The sequence below is a fragment of the Mustela nigripes genome, chromosome 4, assembly GCF_022355385.1.
Source record: "Mustela nigripes isolate SB6536 chromosome 4, MUSNIG.SB6536, whole genome shotgun sequence".
Taxonomy (NCBI): Eukaryota; Metazoa; Chordata; class Mammalia; order Carnivora; family Mustelidae; genus Mustela; species Mustela nigripes.
In genome coordinates this window covers 89,673,383-89,689,150 of record NC_081560.1, presented here as the reverse complement: position 1 = coordinate 89,689,150, position 15,768 = coordinate 89,673,383, and the positions used below count along the sequence as shown (strand labels likewise).

The following is a 15,768-nucleotide window of genomic DNA, read 5'->3' as shown; positions in this document are numbered from 1 at the left end:
TTAAGTTCCATTTTTTTTAAAGATTTTATTTATTTATTTGAAAGAGAGAGAGAAAGAGAGAGAGAGCTGAGAGGGGAGAAGGTCAGAGGAAAAAAGCAGACTCCCTGCGGACCTAGGAGCCCAATGCGGGCCTCGATCCCGGGACTCTGGAATCATGACCTGAGCTAAAGGCAGTCACTTAACCAACTGAGCCACCCAGGCACCCATTAAATTCCAGTTTTGTTTTGTTTTTTTGTTTTTTAAAGACTTTATTTATTTGACAGTTAGAGATCACAAGTAGGCAGAGAGGCAGGTAGAGAGAGAGAGAGGAAGGGAAGCAAGCTCCCTGCTGAGCAGAGAGCCCGATGCGAGGCTCGATCCCAGGACCCTGAGACCATGACCTGAGCCGAAGGCAGAGGCTTAACCCACTGAGCCACCCAGGAGCCCCAAGTTCCAGTTTTTTTTTTTTTAAAGGTTTTATTTATGTATTTGCCAGAGAGAAAGAAAGCACAAGCAGGGGGAGTGGCAGGCAGAGAGAAAAAGCAGGCTTCCCACAGAGAAGGGAGCCCAATGTGGGGCTCAATCCCGCACCCTGGGATCATGAGCTGAGCCAAAGGCAAATGCTTAACCTAAACACCCAGGCAACCCCTTAAGTTCCAATGTGATGAGTTCTTACTTAGCTAAAACTCACTAAGCTGATGGACTAAGGACACAGAACCTCTGATTTTCATCCTAACAATGTATTTTCCCCACAAAAATCTCTGCCTGTCATCCACACTGCCTGATTTTACCATAAGGGTTTGAATATTATTTTTCTCAACATTTTTTATCGAGATCTGGAGTAAGGCAGAGAAGGCACGCTGATCAGATTTGTATATGATAGCAAGTAGATGGGTCGTTAATATGCTGGGTGATGAGTTCAGGATTTGAAACTACAGTAATAAATTAGAACCAACAAGATGTAATCTAGCAAACATATGCATAACCCCGCATTAGGGTAGAAAGCCAATTACGTAAATATAAAGGGGGAGCCTACCTGGGCCATAGTTTGTATAAAATGCCCAAGTTTTTAGTTGGTCCCTGCTCAACAGAAGTCAAGGTTTTGAGGGGCGCCTGGATGGCTCATCGTTAACCATTCAAATCTCGGCTCACTTCATGTACTCAAGATCGTGAGATCAAACGCCCAGAATTGGGCTCCAGGGTCAGCAAGAGTTTGCTTGTGAGTCGTGCCCTCTCCCCTTACCCCTCCCCCGCTCACTCTCTCTTTCCCTCTCTCTCTCTCTCTCAGAGAGAAACAGAAAAAGAGAAAAAAAGAAGCCAAGATTTTGATGTGGCTGCAATGAAAATAAACACATTTTAAAGTCGCAGGAACAGACATGTCTCGACAAGATCAAGGTCGGTCGTGGCTGTGTACTCTCCTCACTGACCTGACTCCACCTGGGATTTTGTGTCCTGTTCTTGACAGAGAAGCACTGACAAATTGTGTGCCCGTGAGGAGTACCAGAAAGGGAACAGGAGGAATCTCGCCCGGAGTGGAGTCCGGTGGACCCATGAGAGCTTCTCTCAAATACGTAAGGGCTGGGCGGTAGGAGGGCTTGTGTTGCTGTGAAGGCGGATATTAAAGAAAGGCTGCATCTAGTTTTGGAAGCAAAACTAGCACTTGGCGACATCCAATCACGTGACAAACTCCCTTGAAAAGCTACCATTTGCCAATATCTGGAAATGTTCACGTACAAGCTGAGTGAACATCTGTAGGGGCTACGATGTGGATGTCTTATTCCAAGACATCTTTCAACTTTAAAATTCCTGTGATCTCCCTTTGTTGGTCCCACTTTAATTGGTGGTGGAGCCACAAAGGTCAGTCAGATACTATTTTTAGGTCAAGGTTCCTAGAAAGAGTCTGACGTCCCAAGAGCATCAGAAATACATGGAATCGTGGGGCACCTGGGTGGCTCAGTGGGTTAAGTGTCTGTCTTCAGCTCAGGTCCTGATCTCAAGGTCCTGGGATCAAGCCCTGCTCAGCGGGGAGCCTGCTTCTCCCTCTCCTTCCTGCTCCTATTGTCTCTCACTCTCACTATCTCTATCACAATCGATCTCTCTCTCTCTCTCCCTCTCAAATAAATAAATAAAATCTTTCCAAAAAATACATGGAATCAGTTTCAGTTGGAGGGTGTGTCTTGTTTACCATTATCAGTCAGGTGAAGAAAATTCTGTGAGGTTCCTCCTGTCCCTCACAAACTTCTGAAGTTTATAAAACTCCCCGGTTAGAAATTCCCTCAAGCCATCTTTCCCCCTGCCCACTTTCCTGAGGTGGGGCAGGAAGAAGACATATACAGAGGCTTAAGTATAAAGTCAGGACCAGTATATTGGCTGCTTCCAATCACTGAACATGCCTATATGTCTGGGCCAAAAGGTCCCCTAGGTGCTTAACGTCTTTAAGGGACAGTTCTTGTTTTCCACTTTCCCCTTTCTGTGAAGCCATCCTTTTAGTATCTTTTTCAAAGTCATTTTCCCTGAATGGTTTTATTCAGACACAGACACTATTTGTATTATTCTATTCAGTCAAGGTTCAATCCACATTATTTTCTCGGAAAGGAAATAATGATCATACCTCATCCTGGACATCAAGTTCTTCTTCAATCAGCTCTGCTTCCATTAATTCAAGAGGATCTTTACAGTCCTGCATGAGAGTGATCTTGACCAAGAGAACAGAGGATATTTATTGGAACGATAATGACATCAGCCCACCCTGCTACTCCCCTGAAAATTATTTGAAGCTTTGCTGGTGCTTCTCATCTCTAATCTCCACACCACGAAATCCTTTTCAGCTTTCTTGTTCTTTTACATTTCCCACCTCAGGATTCTTCCTCATACTACTTTTTCCACATTCAATTGTGAACATGTCAAGTCATGAACGGTCATGAATGGCCATTGTCTCGCCTCCTTCTCATCTCTCTTCCCCAGCCTCTGAAGTGTGCACCGCTTAGCGAGTCACCCTGTCTGCCTCAATGACTCAGCCATCAATTGTGTTTCTCCTTCAGCAGCTAGGCTGAGAGCACTTAGTACCCCATCGAGCACACAGTGAGTGCCCAGTGAAGGGCTTGTGACCAATGACAATAAGCCGCTCCCAGCTGAATTGGATGGAAATTAATTTTATTGCCAGTGGAAGCCACACTGTACGGACCACTCTCTGGTTGACTGTTCAGGAAAGTTCTGCTTTTTAGCAGTAGCATGCAATTTAATCTTCCACACAGAGGAAATCAATAACAATCTGGGCCTTGGTTGACGTATGAAGGGTATTTCTAAAGCAATTCCAGATGTGTATCAAGGCAAGGGTGTTGTTTCGAAGTGCTTTTGAGCGACTTTTCATTTCAGAAATAAATAACCCAATTCTCTTTGCTTGGGTGGAAATGCATTAAAGACTTCTTAAGTCCCTGTGCAGATGGCCATGACGTAAAAGTCAGGGGGCAGGTAGAACCACCGCTTGAGGCTATCCTAGGATAAGCCTTGTGATGGTCACAGGGAGAGGGTCCCATCACTGCATCCACAATACCCACACATTACATTTCCTGAAGGAAAGGAAAGAACCAAAGGCCAGATTTATTGCTATCCATCTACTGGGTATGAGGCTTTGTGCTAGGCAGTGAGGGCACATAAAAGTGTAATTTCCTGGTGTGACAGGTTGTCAGCACTGCTCAACCCTCTACTTAGTGAACCAGTGTATGTATGTATGTTTTAAGTTATATGCTATGTTATAACATATAAGTGTATGTTATAAGCCTATATGTTATAAGTGTATGTTATATGTTATGTTGTATGTTATAAGCCCTCAGTGATACTCAGGCTAACACTTGTTTGAGGCCAGAAAAAGCCATCCCAGCCACGCACTGATGGCGGACGAGGCCTCCATGATGCCAAAAGACTGAGTCTAGCCCTGGAAGGGGCACTTGTGGTTTAGCTGTTTCTGCAGCATTCCTGGCCTGAGAGCTTGAATCAGAAATAGAGTAAAAACAAATAACAAGGGGACCTGGGTGGCTCAGTGGGTTAAGCCGCTGCCTTCAGCTCAGGTCATGATCTCGGGGTCCTGGGATCGAGTCCCTCATCGGGCTCTCTGCTCAGCGGGGAGCCTGCTTCCTCCTCTCTCTCTCTCTCTCTCTCTCTGCCTGCCTCTCTGCCTACTTGTGATCTCTCTCAGTCAAATAAATAAATAAAATCTTTAAAAAAAAACACAAATAACAAAACAACCATTTTCATGCTGAGAAAGAATTTGACACCTCACTTCTAAATAGTTTTAATGTGAGGGTTTTTTTGTTTTTTTGTTTTTTTTTTAATGCTTTGTATGATCCTGCTTTGTTGTTGTTATCTATGGGTTAGAGAATTTTAAGTTAGAAAATAGAAAAAGGTTTATGAGTTTTCAAAGATCAGCCTCTTGCATGTAGCTTGCTTGCTTTCTTCTCTTCTTTTTTTTCTTTTGAGATTTGTGGTTTTACTACTTTTTTTTTTCTTTTATGTATTTCAGATCCACACCTTGATATTTAGTGTTAATATATCTCCCAGCAGTATTAAGCAGTCTCTCCACTAACAAGAGCTGAAAAGAATAATGCACTATTGTTTTCTAGATTAATTTTACTTCAAAGATCAGCTTCCGACCTACAATAAAAATCTACTCATCCTATTTTTAAAAAGAAGTAACCAACTGAAAATACAGTACACCGTGTCACCGAAGTAATTACTACTGTTGTTATTTTATAAGTATTTGTTTTAGTTGCCCAAGTTCATGGTCAGAGGGTCTATGAAAGAAGAGTTTCTTGGCCTAGGCCCAATGACCCAACCCACTGACCTGTCCAATGACCCAAGCTGAAATGCTTGGGTTTCTGAGGATATCAGGAGAATTGACAAAAATAGGGAGGCTCCTGGAAAACCAGGGTCTTTTCTATTTTGTTGGAAATAATTAACTCTGAGCTGATTCATGACTTTTCTTTTTTTCCCTTTTCAAAGATCACTCGTGACCTAATGGATCCTATTTAAAGACATTTACCATTGAGATTTTCCAGCTGGCTGAAAATTTAAATTGTATACACAGTTGTGCATTTGTATACCTAAATCACAGAAAATCCAAGATTCACCATCTATATTCTAAAAAGGCATCTTTATAGCTAATGTCTACTTTTATTAGTAAACCTGCACATTGTAAAACGGATATGTATCTGGTACCACCAGGTGCTTTCCTATAAACTATCGTATTTAGTTGTCCTACCGACCCAGTAAGGTCAACATTTTTACTCCCATTTTAATGATGAGAAAAGTGAGGCTCTGGGAAGTTAAGCAGGTGGCCCCAAATCCTACTAGACTGGGATTCAAACCAACATTTGTGGAATTTTTTCTCTTCACAGAAACCATCAAAGTTTAGGAAAGATACCTATGTAGAAAGGTTAAATGTTTATTTACCGTTTCTAAAATGGAATCTTGAACTTCTCGAGATTTAACCTGGTTCTGTAGATGGAGGACAGCATCATGGACGGTCAAAAAGAATATGTCCTTTCTAATGTTATCATTAAAGAAACCACACTTCTCCAGTTTTTCTATCACATGATCTTCAAAAGAAGGAAATAATGTTCAGTCTCTAGGAAAGCACATTTTTAACATCAGCCAATACTAACTTTTGTCAGCTCCTCATTTTTTTTTCCCTCATTTTCAAAATGTGACCCGGCTCTCAGCTGACTGAACTTCTTTTCCAGAAGAACATGGAATGGTTATACCCTAACTGGCTGGAGTGGGCAGACTTGGCTCCTGACCATCTTGTTTTTGCCAGGGCACCACCCTCGGGCTGCCAGAAGGCTGGCTGCTAATGGCTCCCGGCTATGACCTTCTCTGAAGAATTTCCTTGGCCACCAGTCTAAACCCCAACCGTGGGGCCTATAGCCCCTGACGGACTGATACGGGGATAAAAAGAATGGCCTGCTCGCCTCAGGAAGGATATCCCCGTGATGTTCTTCCTGCTGGGTGCCCCCTATGACATCAGGCTCAGGCAGACCTCTAAAACCATGTCTTTGTCCAGCCTCTTCCCTTGTCCTATCCTCTTCCATCAGCCCCTCACGAATTTCTCCTGTACACTCTCAATCACTTGCGCAAGAATCCTTATCTCAGGGCCTGCTTCTAGGGAACTCAGCCTAAGCCGTAGCATGTTTCTATATACATACACTGGTGCACAGACAGACAAAGACTCAGACCCTGGAGGATCCTCTACTTTCAAGGGATCTATGTCATCCCCATGGTAAATTTCCCCCACTGACCCTGCACTGCTGTCAGGACATACTTTCAGATGATTTACCAGCTTTACTGAACAAATAGGAAATAATATCTTTGCAGATTCAAAAAATAACCCAGAGAGATCGCATAACGAGTAGAGTTTCTGTTTGCGGCACTGAAAAATTTTGGAAATCGATCGTTGTGATGGTTACATGACACTGTGACTCTACTTAATGCCGCTGACTTAATTGTATACGTCAGTGTGACTAAAATGGCAACTTTTATACTTAGACATTTCTTACCCTAATAAAACATAGTTTTTTAAAAAAAGGCTGATTTATGTACCCACATTCCAAGGCAGAGGAAAAAGCTTAGAAGAAAGTCTTAGAGGCAGATATATTTGTATATGCACTTACCTTGAAGTGATGCAAAGTACACATTTACATCAATTCTGTGAAATTCTTTGACAATCTAAAAACAAACAAAAAAAATTGTAACAGCGAATGACTTTATCTGTCCACAGTTACGGAGCATTCCATTACCTGCTCAGGAGAAATGTGAACACTTTCATGGTTAACCAGGACATCGAGGAAAGTGGATTATTAGGGGCACCTGGGTGGCTCAGTGGGTTAAAGCTTTTGCCTTCAGCTCAGGTCATGATCCCAGGGTCCTGGGATGGAGCCCCTCATCAGGCTCTCTGCTCAGCAGGGAGCTTGCTTCTTCCTCTCTCTCTCTCTGCCTGACTCTCTGCCTACTTGTGATCTCCGTCTCTCCAAATAAATAAATAAAATATTTTTTTAAAAAATTAAAAATTAAAAAAAAAAAAGAAAGTGGATTATTGGAGAAAAGTTCATTCTTGGAAAACCACAGAGGTTTTCGACCTGCAGTGATGGCAGGATTAGGGATGAGAAGACCATGTCTCCAGAGACGGCAGCAGATGTTGCCATCTGGATGGCACAGAGGGGCTTCACTGATATTTGTGGAAGAAAGGGAAGAAAATACAGGAAGCTTCCTAACACAGCCCCTGTGGATTGGAAACAAGAGTATGTGTTTCTATCTTTGAGAAGAAGACATGTAAGCATGGATATGTGGCCACTGGATGCCAAATGCAAAAACTGACCTAAAAAGTCCTCTGTATTTTGACTCTGTCATTGTCAATGTCCTGATTGTGATTTCTGTACTCTAGTATTGCAAAACGTTACTGTGGGGAGAAACTGGGTGAGGGGTACATAGGCTCTCTCTGTATTATTTCTTACAACTCCATGTGAATCTACAGTTATCTCAAAATTAAAAATTTAATGAAAAAAAATCTAGATACAGCCAAAGCAATTTTGAGAAATAAGAACAAAGCTGGAGATATCACAACCCCAGGTTTTGAGATTCACTACAAAGCTCTAGTAATCAAAACAGTCTGATAGAATGCAAGTGGGCCACTTTTTTATATCATAACACAAAAATAAACTCAAAATGGATTAAGGGCCTAAATGTGGCACCTGAAACCATAAAAATCCTAGAAGAAAATATAGGTAGTAATTTCTTTGACATCAGCCATTGAAATATTTTTCTAAATATGACTCCTCAGGCGAGGGAAACAAAAGCAAAATGTAACTATTAGGACTTTCTTAAAATAAAAAGCTTTCGCACAGCAAGGGAAACTATCAACAAAACAAAAACTGTAAACAAAACAAAACCCAAACCCAGCAACCTACTGAAAGGGAGAATGTATTCACAAATGATATATCCAATAAGGTGTTAATAGCCAAAATATATAGTTTATAGAATTCAACGCCTCCATACCCCAAATAATCTCATTAAAAATGGACGAGACCTGAATAGACATCTTCTCTAGAAGACCTATAAATGGCCAACAGACACATGAAAAGATGCTCAACATCACTCATCATGGTAAATGCAAATCAAAACCACAATGAGGTATTACCTTGTCAGAATGGCTGGTATCAAAAAATACAAGAAGTAACAAGAGTTGGCAAAAATGTGGAGCAAAAGCAACCTTTGTGTGCTGTTGATGGGAATGTAAATTGGTGGAGGTCCTGAGGAAAACAGTATGGACCTTCCTAAAATAATTTTAAAAAGAAGTAACATATGATCCAGTAATTCCACTACTAGGTATTTATGCACTCAAAGAAAATGAAAACACTAATTCAAAAAGATATATGCATCCCTCTGTTTATTGTAGCATTACTTAAAATAGCCAAGATGTGGAAGCAACCCAAGTGTCCAACCATAGATGAATGGGTAAAGAATGAATGGGTAAAGAAGTGGTGTACACACACACACACAAACACACACCAATATTACTGAGCCATGAAAAATAATGAGATCTTGCCATCTGCAACAACATGATGGACCAACAGTCACATGAAAAGATACTCAACGTCACTCATAATGCTAAGTGAAATAAGTCACAGAAAGACATACCATATGATTTCACTCACAAGTGGAATTTAAGAAACAAAACAAATGAACAAACAAAAGAGACAAACAAAAACAAAAAAACAGTCTTTTTTTTTTTTTTTAACCCCAGAGTCTTAAATACGGAGAACAAACTGATGGTTACCAGACAGGAAGTGGGTGGGGGATGGGTGAAATAGGTGAAGGAGATGAAAAGTACACTTATCGTGATGAGACTGAGTGATGTATAGAATTTTTGAATCATTATATTGTTTATCCAAAACTAATATAACACTGTATGTTAATTGTACTTTAGTAGAGTTGCCTGCGTGGCTCAGTCGGCTAAGCATCTACCTTTGGCTCAGGTCATGATCCCAGGGTCCTGGGATCAAGCCCTGCATCACACTCCCTGCTCAGCAGGGAGCCTGCTTCTTCCTCTGCCTCCACCTGCTGCTTTGCCTACTTGTGTTCTTTCTCTCTCTGTCAAATAAATAAATAAAATCCTTTTTTAAAATTATGCTTCAATAAAAATATACAAATTAGTAAAAATTAAAAACAAAAAAACAAGACACAAGACCTATGGGCAATAATAAAATAGAACGTGACATTTCTGGGGGGGAAAAATCAAGACCTTTACGCAAGTATAATGTTTGGAGATCTCATAATTGCCCTTAAAGCATTTGAAAGAACCACTGGTTAGGTGTGGAAACTATCCTGGCATTAAATAAGTTCTGACTCTCCCCAAAAGCAGTTCATTAAACCCTTGGACTAACACAATCTACAATGGATCTGAGCCGCAGTTGAGTGAAATGCACAAGGCAGAACAAGATTTATGTCTTCATTTCCGTTCTCAAATGGTTATTATACTAGCCAGGTTTTCCAAAATAGCTGGAATAGAACCTGCCAGCATATTCCTGAACTCTTCTGCCTAGTAGAATAATCACTTTTCTACCTCACCAGCCCAGGACCCACCCCGTAGAATCATCACTTGCTTTTGCCCAGGTAGCCAGGAAGCCCCGATTAAGCTTCCAGTTAGGATTAAACTCCAGTTAGGGGTCATTGCCATACTTTTTAAATAGACTTAAAATTTTTTTTAATTTTAATTCCAGTGTAGTTAACTACAGTGTTGTGTTAGTCTCAGGGTTACAATGTAGGGATTCAGCAGTTCCCTGTATTACCCAATGTTCATCATGATTACGTGTACTCTTAATCCCCTTCACCCACCGGGGTCATTTCCATGTATTACATCTGATTGTCGGTGCCTGGAACCTGTTTTTAACCCCGACCCTCTTTTTTTTTTTTTTTTTTTTTAAGATTTTATTTATTTATTTGACAGAGAGAGATCACAGTAGGAGAGAGGAAGGGAAGAGATCATAGGGAGAGAGGAAGGGAAGCAGGCCCCCTGCTGAGCAGAGAGCCCGATGTGGGACTCGATCCCAGGACCCTGAGATCATGACCTGAGCTGAAGGCAGCGGCTTAACCCACTGAGCCACCCAGGCGCCCCAAACCCCAACCCTCTTAATACCTATCTGAAACTTCACCTAAATTTAACATCTAGCCACATTGACACACTGGTTAGTCTGTGTGTGGGGGCGCTTCATACAGTTGGTTAAATGTTTGCTTAATGTTTGCCTTCCCCTCTAGACTGTTTAGTCCCCCCAGGATAGGGGCTGCGGTGGCTTTATCGTGTCTCTCTTATGCCTGGCGAGCACTTGGCAAATATTAGGCACTCCACAATTATTTGCTTGAGCCTGCATAACTGGTTTCTGACACCATGAAAGTTTCTGTCCCACATGCTCCTCAACTCTTGCTTTGATGTCTTAGATAACCGACCTGCTTCCTGTTCTAACCTCTTAATGACACCTGCTTTTCCAGTCCTACCATGTTCTCTGGGGGTCCTTACCCTGCTGTTGTTTGTGTTACAAATAAAAACATAACACTTGACACAAACAGTTATCCATTTTTCCTCCTTCTAATATCTTATCTTCTATGTACTCCAAGAAAAAGAAAACTTAATAAATATATTTCCTAAGATACTCTTCTAAACTACCTCTTTATACACAATACCTATATAATATATATTATATATGTAGCTAATAAAATAAACTACATATATAATATATATATATATGCCTATTTAATCCTCATAACAAACCTTGTGAAGTAGGTACCATCATTACCCCCATACTGCAGATGAAGAAACTGAGGTACAGATAGATTAAGTGACTTGTCCATGGTCACACCACTAGTAAGTAGTAGACCCGGGATTCAAAACACCACCCCCCTGCCCCCCGTCTGGCCACACAGCCCATACTTTCAAATATTATACTCTATTGCAAAAGCATTCCTCTACAAAAACTACAGATCCAACAATTGTCCCTTTGTAAGACCAGGTGTCCCTTACCCTGTTACTACTGCCCAAGCTCCAGATCTATAAACCAAAGCACCAAAACCTTACCATTCGCAGGGATCTCACTCCAACAACATCCAAGAAAGACACAGCTCCACAGTCAAGCACGAGGCTATGGATTGGCACTTTGGGAACATTCACTTTGACTGGAAGCTCAGAGTTCCAATCCACTTGAATCTCTATTTCCTTGGTTGGGATATCAAGGTCTTCTGGATCTTCAATATCTTCATCAGGCTCAAAAGCATTATTCGATGAACCAGCATCCCTTATAATGCCATTCTAAACAAAGAAAACACTGCCAGCTTCAGTGCCAAACACTGGGAGACATCTTTCAAAGATTCAACTCCATTTACTTAAAAGTCCTATACACTTTTCCTTGGCAAGCAAAACATCAAAGGGATGAACTCTTAAGGAATGAGATTTACCTCAGTCCAAACTGTGATGTTCCCTAGGAAGAAAAATGGAAGAGCAGAGCAGCCAGGAAACTCTTGATTTCTGGAAGATTGTGGAACTTGGCCAAGAGATACATAGGCAGGAGAGTCTGAATAAAAGGTAATAGATCTAAAAGTTTATGAACTTAACTGTCTTCTACTGTGAGCAATTTTCTGGCATTGAATTAGCACTAATTTTGTTCCCTTCAGTAAAAATAAGGTTTATTTATCGATGGGGGGGAAAAAAAATCAAACCTTCTGTTTCCAGAGAGGTCTGCTGATTTTTAAATTCTCTCCCATTTCCTCTTGCCTACAAGAACAACATTACTGTCTCCTTGTACATATCTGGGTACCAAAGGGAATAAATCTAATTTTAACTATCTAACTGCTTTCATTTTCCTCTGAGCAGGGAAAGAATTTAACAGGGAAAAGAAAAATGTCGCCTCACCTTTGTTGCTCTTAATTGTCCTTTTTTGATGAGTTTCTGTATTTTCCTCAGTGCTTTCAGCCTCTTATTATATACTCTAATGGCATCAAATCCAACCTTTGGGAAAAAATGTCAAATTACTTAAAATGTCTGGTTCCTAATGCTCGTTAATGGCAATTGTTATCTGGGAAGGTTGTTTCTCAAGTACTATTATTCCTTGAGACATCCTGTTGAAAAAGAAATTCTAAGATCTGGTGGCAGTCGCCCCATCAACCCTCCCCCACCTACTCAGAGACTCAGGAAAGACAGTCTCATATTAAAGGCTCTACACTGGTAAAAACAGAACAACAACCAAAAACAGTGAAGAAAAACCTCTTTAGCTTTAAGCCTATGTTAACAAAGGTCCTTGACCTCACAGAGCCTTTATGTTATTGCAAAATCACAGAGGACCATTCCTGTGAAACAGTTTGCTCTGGATGCCACTCAGGGAGACTTAGCATCAGAGCTAAGCATTCAAGACCACAGTTGGCACGGCATTCAAGACCACAGTTTCCTGCTAACATATTTCACTTACACTTTTTGCCCTTTATTCCAACTGGGCAAATACCTCCCAACCCAAAGATGTGTACATACCTTGGACTCTCAGCTCACAGGGTTCCCAAACACCTGACATAACCACTCTTCTGCCCAACTGTCACACCCAGCCTGGTCCATCCAACTTGCAGGGATTGCTCCCTTCTGGAAACTTCCTCACATGTACTGTGTATACTACTTATTTGGAACTCAAATTCCGCCTGGAGACATCTCTGCTGTTTTTGTCTTCCATAGTTATTGCTACCTGGATTTTAACACATACGGTATTATTGGTATTTTCCTATCCTCCAATAGACTGTAACTTACTTGGATGTTATAATTCTTAAAGCCCCATACAGATGGAATAGGGTGTAGGACCTTAGCCCAGTTTGAGCCAATAAATACCTATAGAATGAAGGAAGTCTCAAAGGAGGTTAGAAACCAAATTTCTAGGGATAAAATACTCACTGTGGACTTGATACATTTTTTAAAACCATCAACGTTGCCATAAAAAATGGGACTAGAAAATCTAAGAATCTTCACTCCTTCAAGTTCTTCAATCTAGCATTAAAAAAAAAAAAAAGCGTGAGGTTAATAATAATCTTGGGCTTCAAACATTTGATTCAATTTCTGGCTTTTTGGGCCACCTGGGGGGCTTAGTCAGTGGAGCCTCTGATTCTTGGTTTCAGCTCAGGCCATGATCACAGGGGTCCTGGGATGGAGTCCACTCTTCTTGGACTCCATGCTCAGCCCAGAGTCTACTTATCCCCCTCCCTCCCCCTTTGCTCCCCCTCCCCCACCTCTTGCTCTCTCTCTCTCTCTCTCTTTCTCTCTCAAATAAATAAAATCTTTTTAAAAAAATTCTAGCTTCTCCACTAGGAGGGGAGTTTCAGTTGTTCAAAGGAGCTAGGCAGCAGCACCCACCTCTACCTGAATAGGGGCTTCCCCCAGTTAGAGGCCACAGGTTATTAAAACTGGAGGGGCGCCTGGGTGGCTCAATTGTTAAGTGTCTTTAACTTAGGTCATGATCCCAGGGTCCTGGGATCAAGCCCCACGCAGGGCTCCCTACTCAGCACAACCTGGTTCTCCCTCTCCTACTCCCCCTGCTTGTGTTCCCTTTCTCACTGTCTCTCTCTGTCCAATAAATAAAATCTTTAAAAGTAAAAATAAAACCACTGGTATTTTACAGTCTCACAGAAGGTCAAGTTAGGAAGGGCCTCCATAAGCAATGATGCACCCTCTGATTTCCAGATGGAGAAACTGAGGCTGAGAACAGTGACATGATTATTTTTCAGTGACACTATTTTTAGCAATAATTTTGCCTCAAGTTCATACCACTCCCTGCCCACTTTGTTCTTTGGCTACTATTCTTTAAAAGGAAAAAAAAAGTAGCAAACAAGGGGATTTGCAAGAACTGAGGCCTGTGATATCATCTGCTTCTTCTTGCCCTGACACAGAGTGGCCAGACCAAAAAAAAGCTTACAGAATCCTAGATTTTTCCAGTCTTTAGGAATCCTAGCAATTTCAGTTCAGTCCCTGAGAGGAGCAAGTAGGAGCTGGGAGGCTGAGTGACACACGGTGTCACTCTCCCCAGGGTGGAGCCTTGAACTGCAAACTCCCAAATTCAGCCCATGAGCCAGAAGATTCTCTACCATCATGTTTAGCTCTGGGCAGCACTTGGCTCAACATAACTGAGAAAGAATGTGGAAATAAGTTAAGTAGCAGCTAATGGAATTCCAGGGTCAGTGTCCAAAATTTTCTTCCTCTGCTTTTTGCCCTGGTGACCACTAAGCTAGTTTGTTTGCAGGGACAGAAGTCCATCCGTGGGATTTGTTTTTTTTTCCATTTCCGGTATCATATATTGTTTCTTCCAAGATTAGAGCAACATGTCAAAGAAGGTTCCTTGTGATGAGAACTTAAAAGTCTCCGGTTAGAATTAAATGAAGATAACCTTATGGGGATTTCAGGTAATTTCATAGAGGATAAAGATTACATAGCAGAGGAATAGAATTTTGTGGAAACTTCCTGCAATCCTCAAATTGGCTATTTTAAGAGATTTCTCTTACAATGGCTTTACATGAATAGGACCTTCACACTAGCATGGGCACAATTCATCCAAGTCATGCATATCAGAAGGCACATTGGGTCAAAGTTTTCACAACCCCCCCCCCCCCCCGCCTCCGTGGACTTCTAGACATTCCTGGCAGAAGTCTCCCCCCTTAACTACCTTGTACCTGATACACTAAAAGAGAAATAAGCTGGCCCTGAAAATCCAGGCTAGAAAACCCAAATCCAGCAAATGTCTCACAAAGGCACTTACATTTTTGTAACTCTTGGTACTTTTGTAAATGTCTGTGCTAGGAACGCTTCCCAGGCCATTCCATGAGGGACTAAGAGAAGAAAAATCAGGTCAGGATTTTTTGGAACAGGCCTCCTTTGGAATAAAACATTAGAAGAAATAACCGATAGGAAAGAGCCCATCGTTCTGGTGTTTGGAGCCTGTGTCTTCATTACAGATGACATCTTCCTACAGCCAGCTCTGCTCCGAAATGAACGGCTGGTGTTTGCGTGGGCCCTGGGTGGAGGAGGACTTCCCTGAGGGCTGAGAGAAGTCGTGAGCAGCCCTCTTCCGTGTGTATTACACTTCAGAGGACAAACAAAGAGCTTTCACACATGGTAAATTTTCTCTAAGTGCCACTATTCTTCTGGAAGATCAGCGGTCCTATCTTCATTTTTATGGGAAAGCTGAGGGTCAGGTAAGTCAAAAAGGCCCTGGAGGTAAGGGGCAGCATCTACATTTGACCCAGGGGTCCTCACAGCCTAGCACAACACCTGGAACTTACTCATGAGGTATAGCAACTTTCTGAGGAAGTATGACGAGTCTTCAGGGATCAAATTAGTCTCAGTTGGTAGAAATGGGAGCCTGGGGGGACCAGGAGAAAGTTCCTCCCATCAACCAGACTGTTGTCTTCCTGCTCCTCATGTAATCGAATAAATCCTGTGATTCTTCAAGGGAGACCAGGGACAGATGTTAAATAACAATTCCTGAAGAAAGAGTATCTGTTTGGGGTACTCTTGGCAACGTGCTCTCCAGATCAGCCATATAATTACTGGCAATGAAGCATTGTGGAGGATGTGGCTTTTGCTTGGCTAAAAGCCTGGTTACTGAATCAGGAGCTAAAATGTGCTGCTGCTTTATCTTCAGCTTATCGGGCTGTGCTGAATATTCATGTAAAGCTCATAAGCTACATCATCTTTCTCCACAAACCCTCCTCTCCCAACCACAC

General features: G+C 41.7%; 1 protein-coding gene across 1 annotated transcript in view; it reads right to left on the bottom strand.

The window, feature by feature from the left end:
• SLC26A4 (solute carrier family 26 member 4) overlaps positions 1 to 15,768 on the bottom strand; it is a 49,953-nt gene that overhangs the window by 2,925 nt on the left and 31,260 nt on the right. The window contains exons 14-20 of the mRNA XM_059397040.1: positions 14,802 to 14,871; positions 12,950 to 13,042; positions 11,930 to 12,025; positions 11,099 to 11,329; positions 6,645 to 6,699; positions 5,428 to 5,573; positions 2,591 to 2,674 (exon numbers count right to left, since the gene is read on the bottom strand). Of these exons, the coding sequence (XP_059253023.1) occupies positions 2,591 to 2,674; positions 5,428 to 5,573; positions 6,645 to 6,699; positions 11,099 to 11,329; positions 11,930 to 12,025; positions 12,950 to 13,042; positions 14,802 to 14,871 (775 nt within the window). The remainder of the gene's footprint in view (positions 1 to 2,590; positions 2,675 to 5,427; positions 5,574 to 6,644; positions 6,700 to 11,098; positions 11,330 to 11,929; positions 12,026 to 12,949; positions 13,043 to 14,801; positions 14,872 to 15,768) is intronic.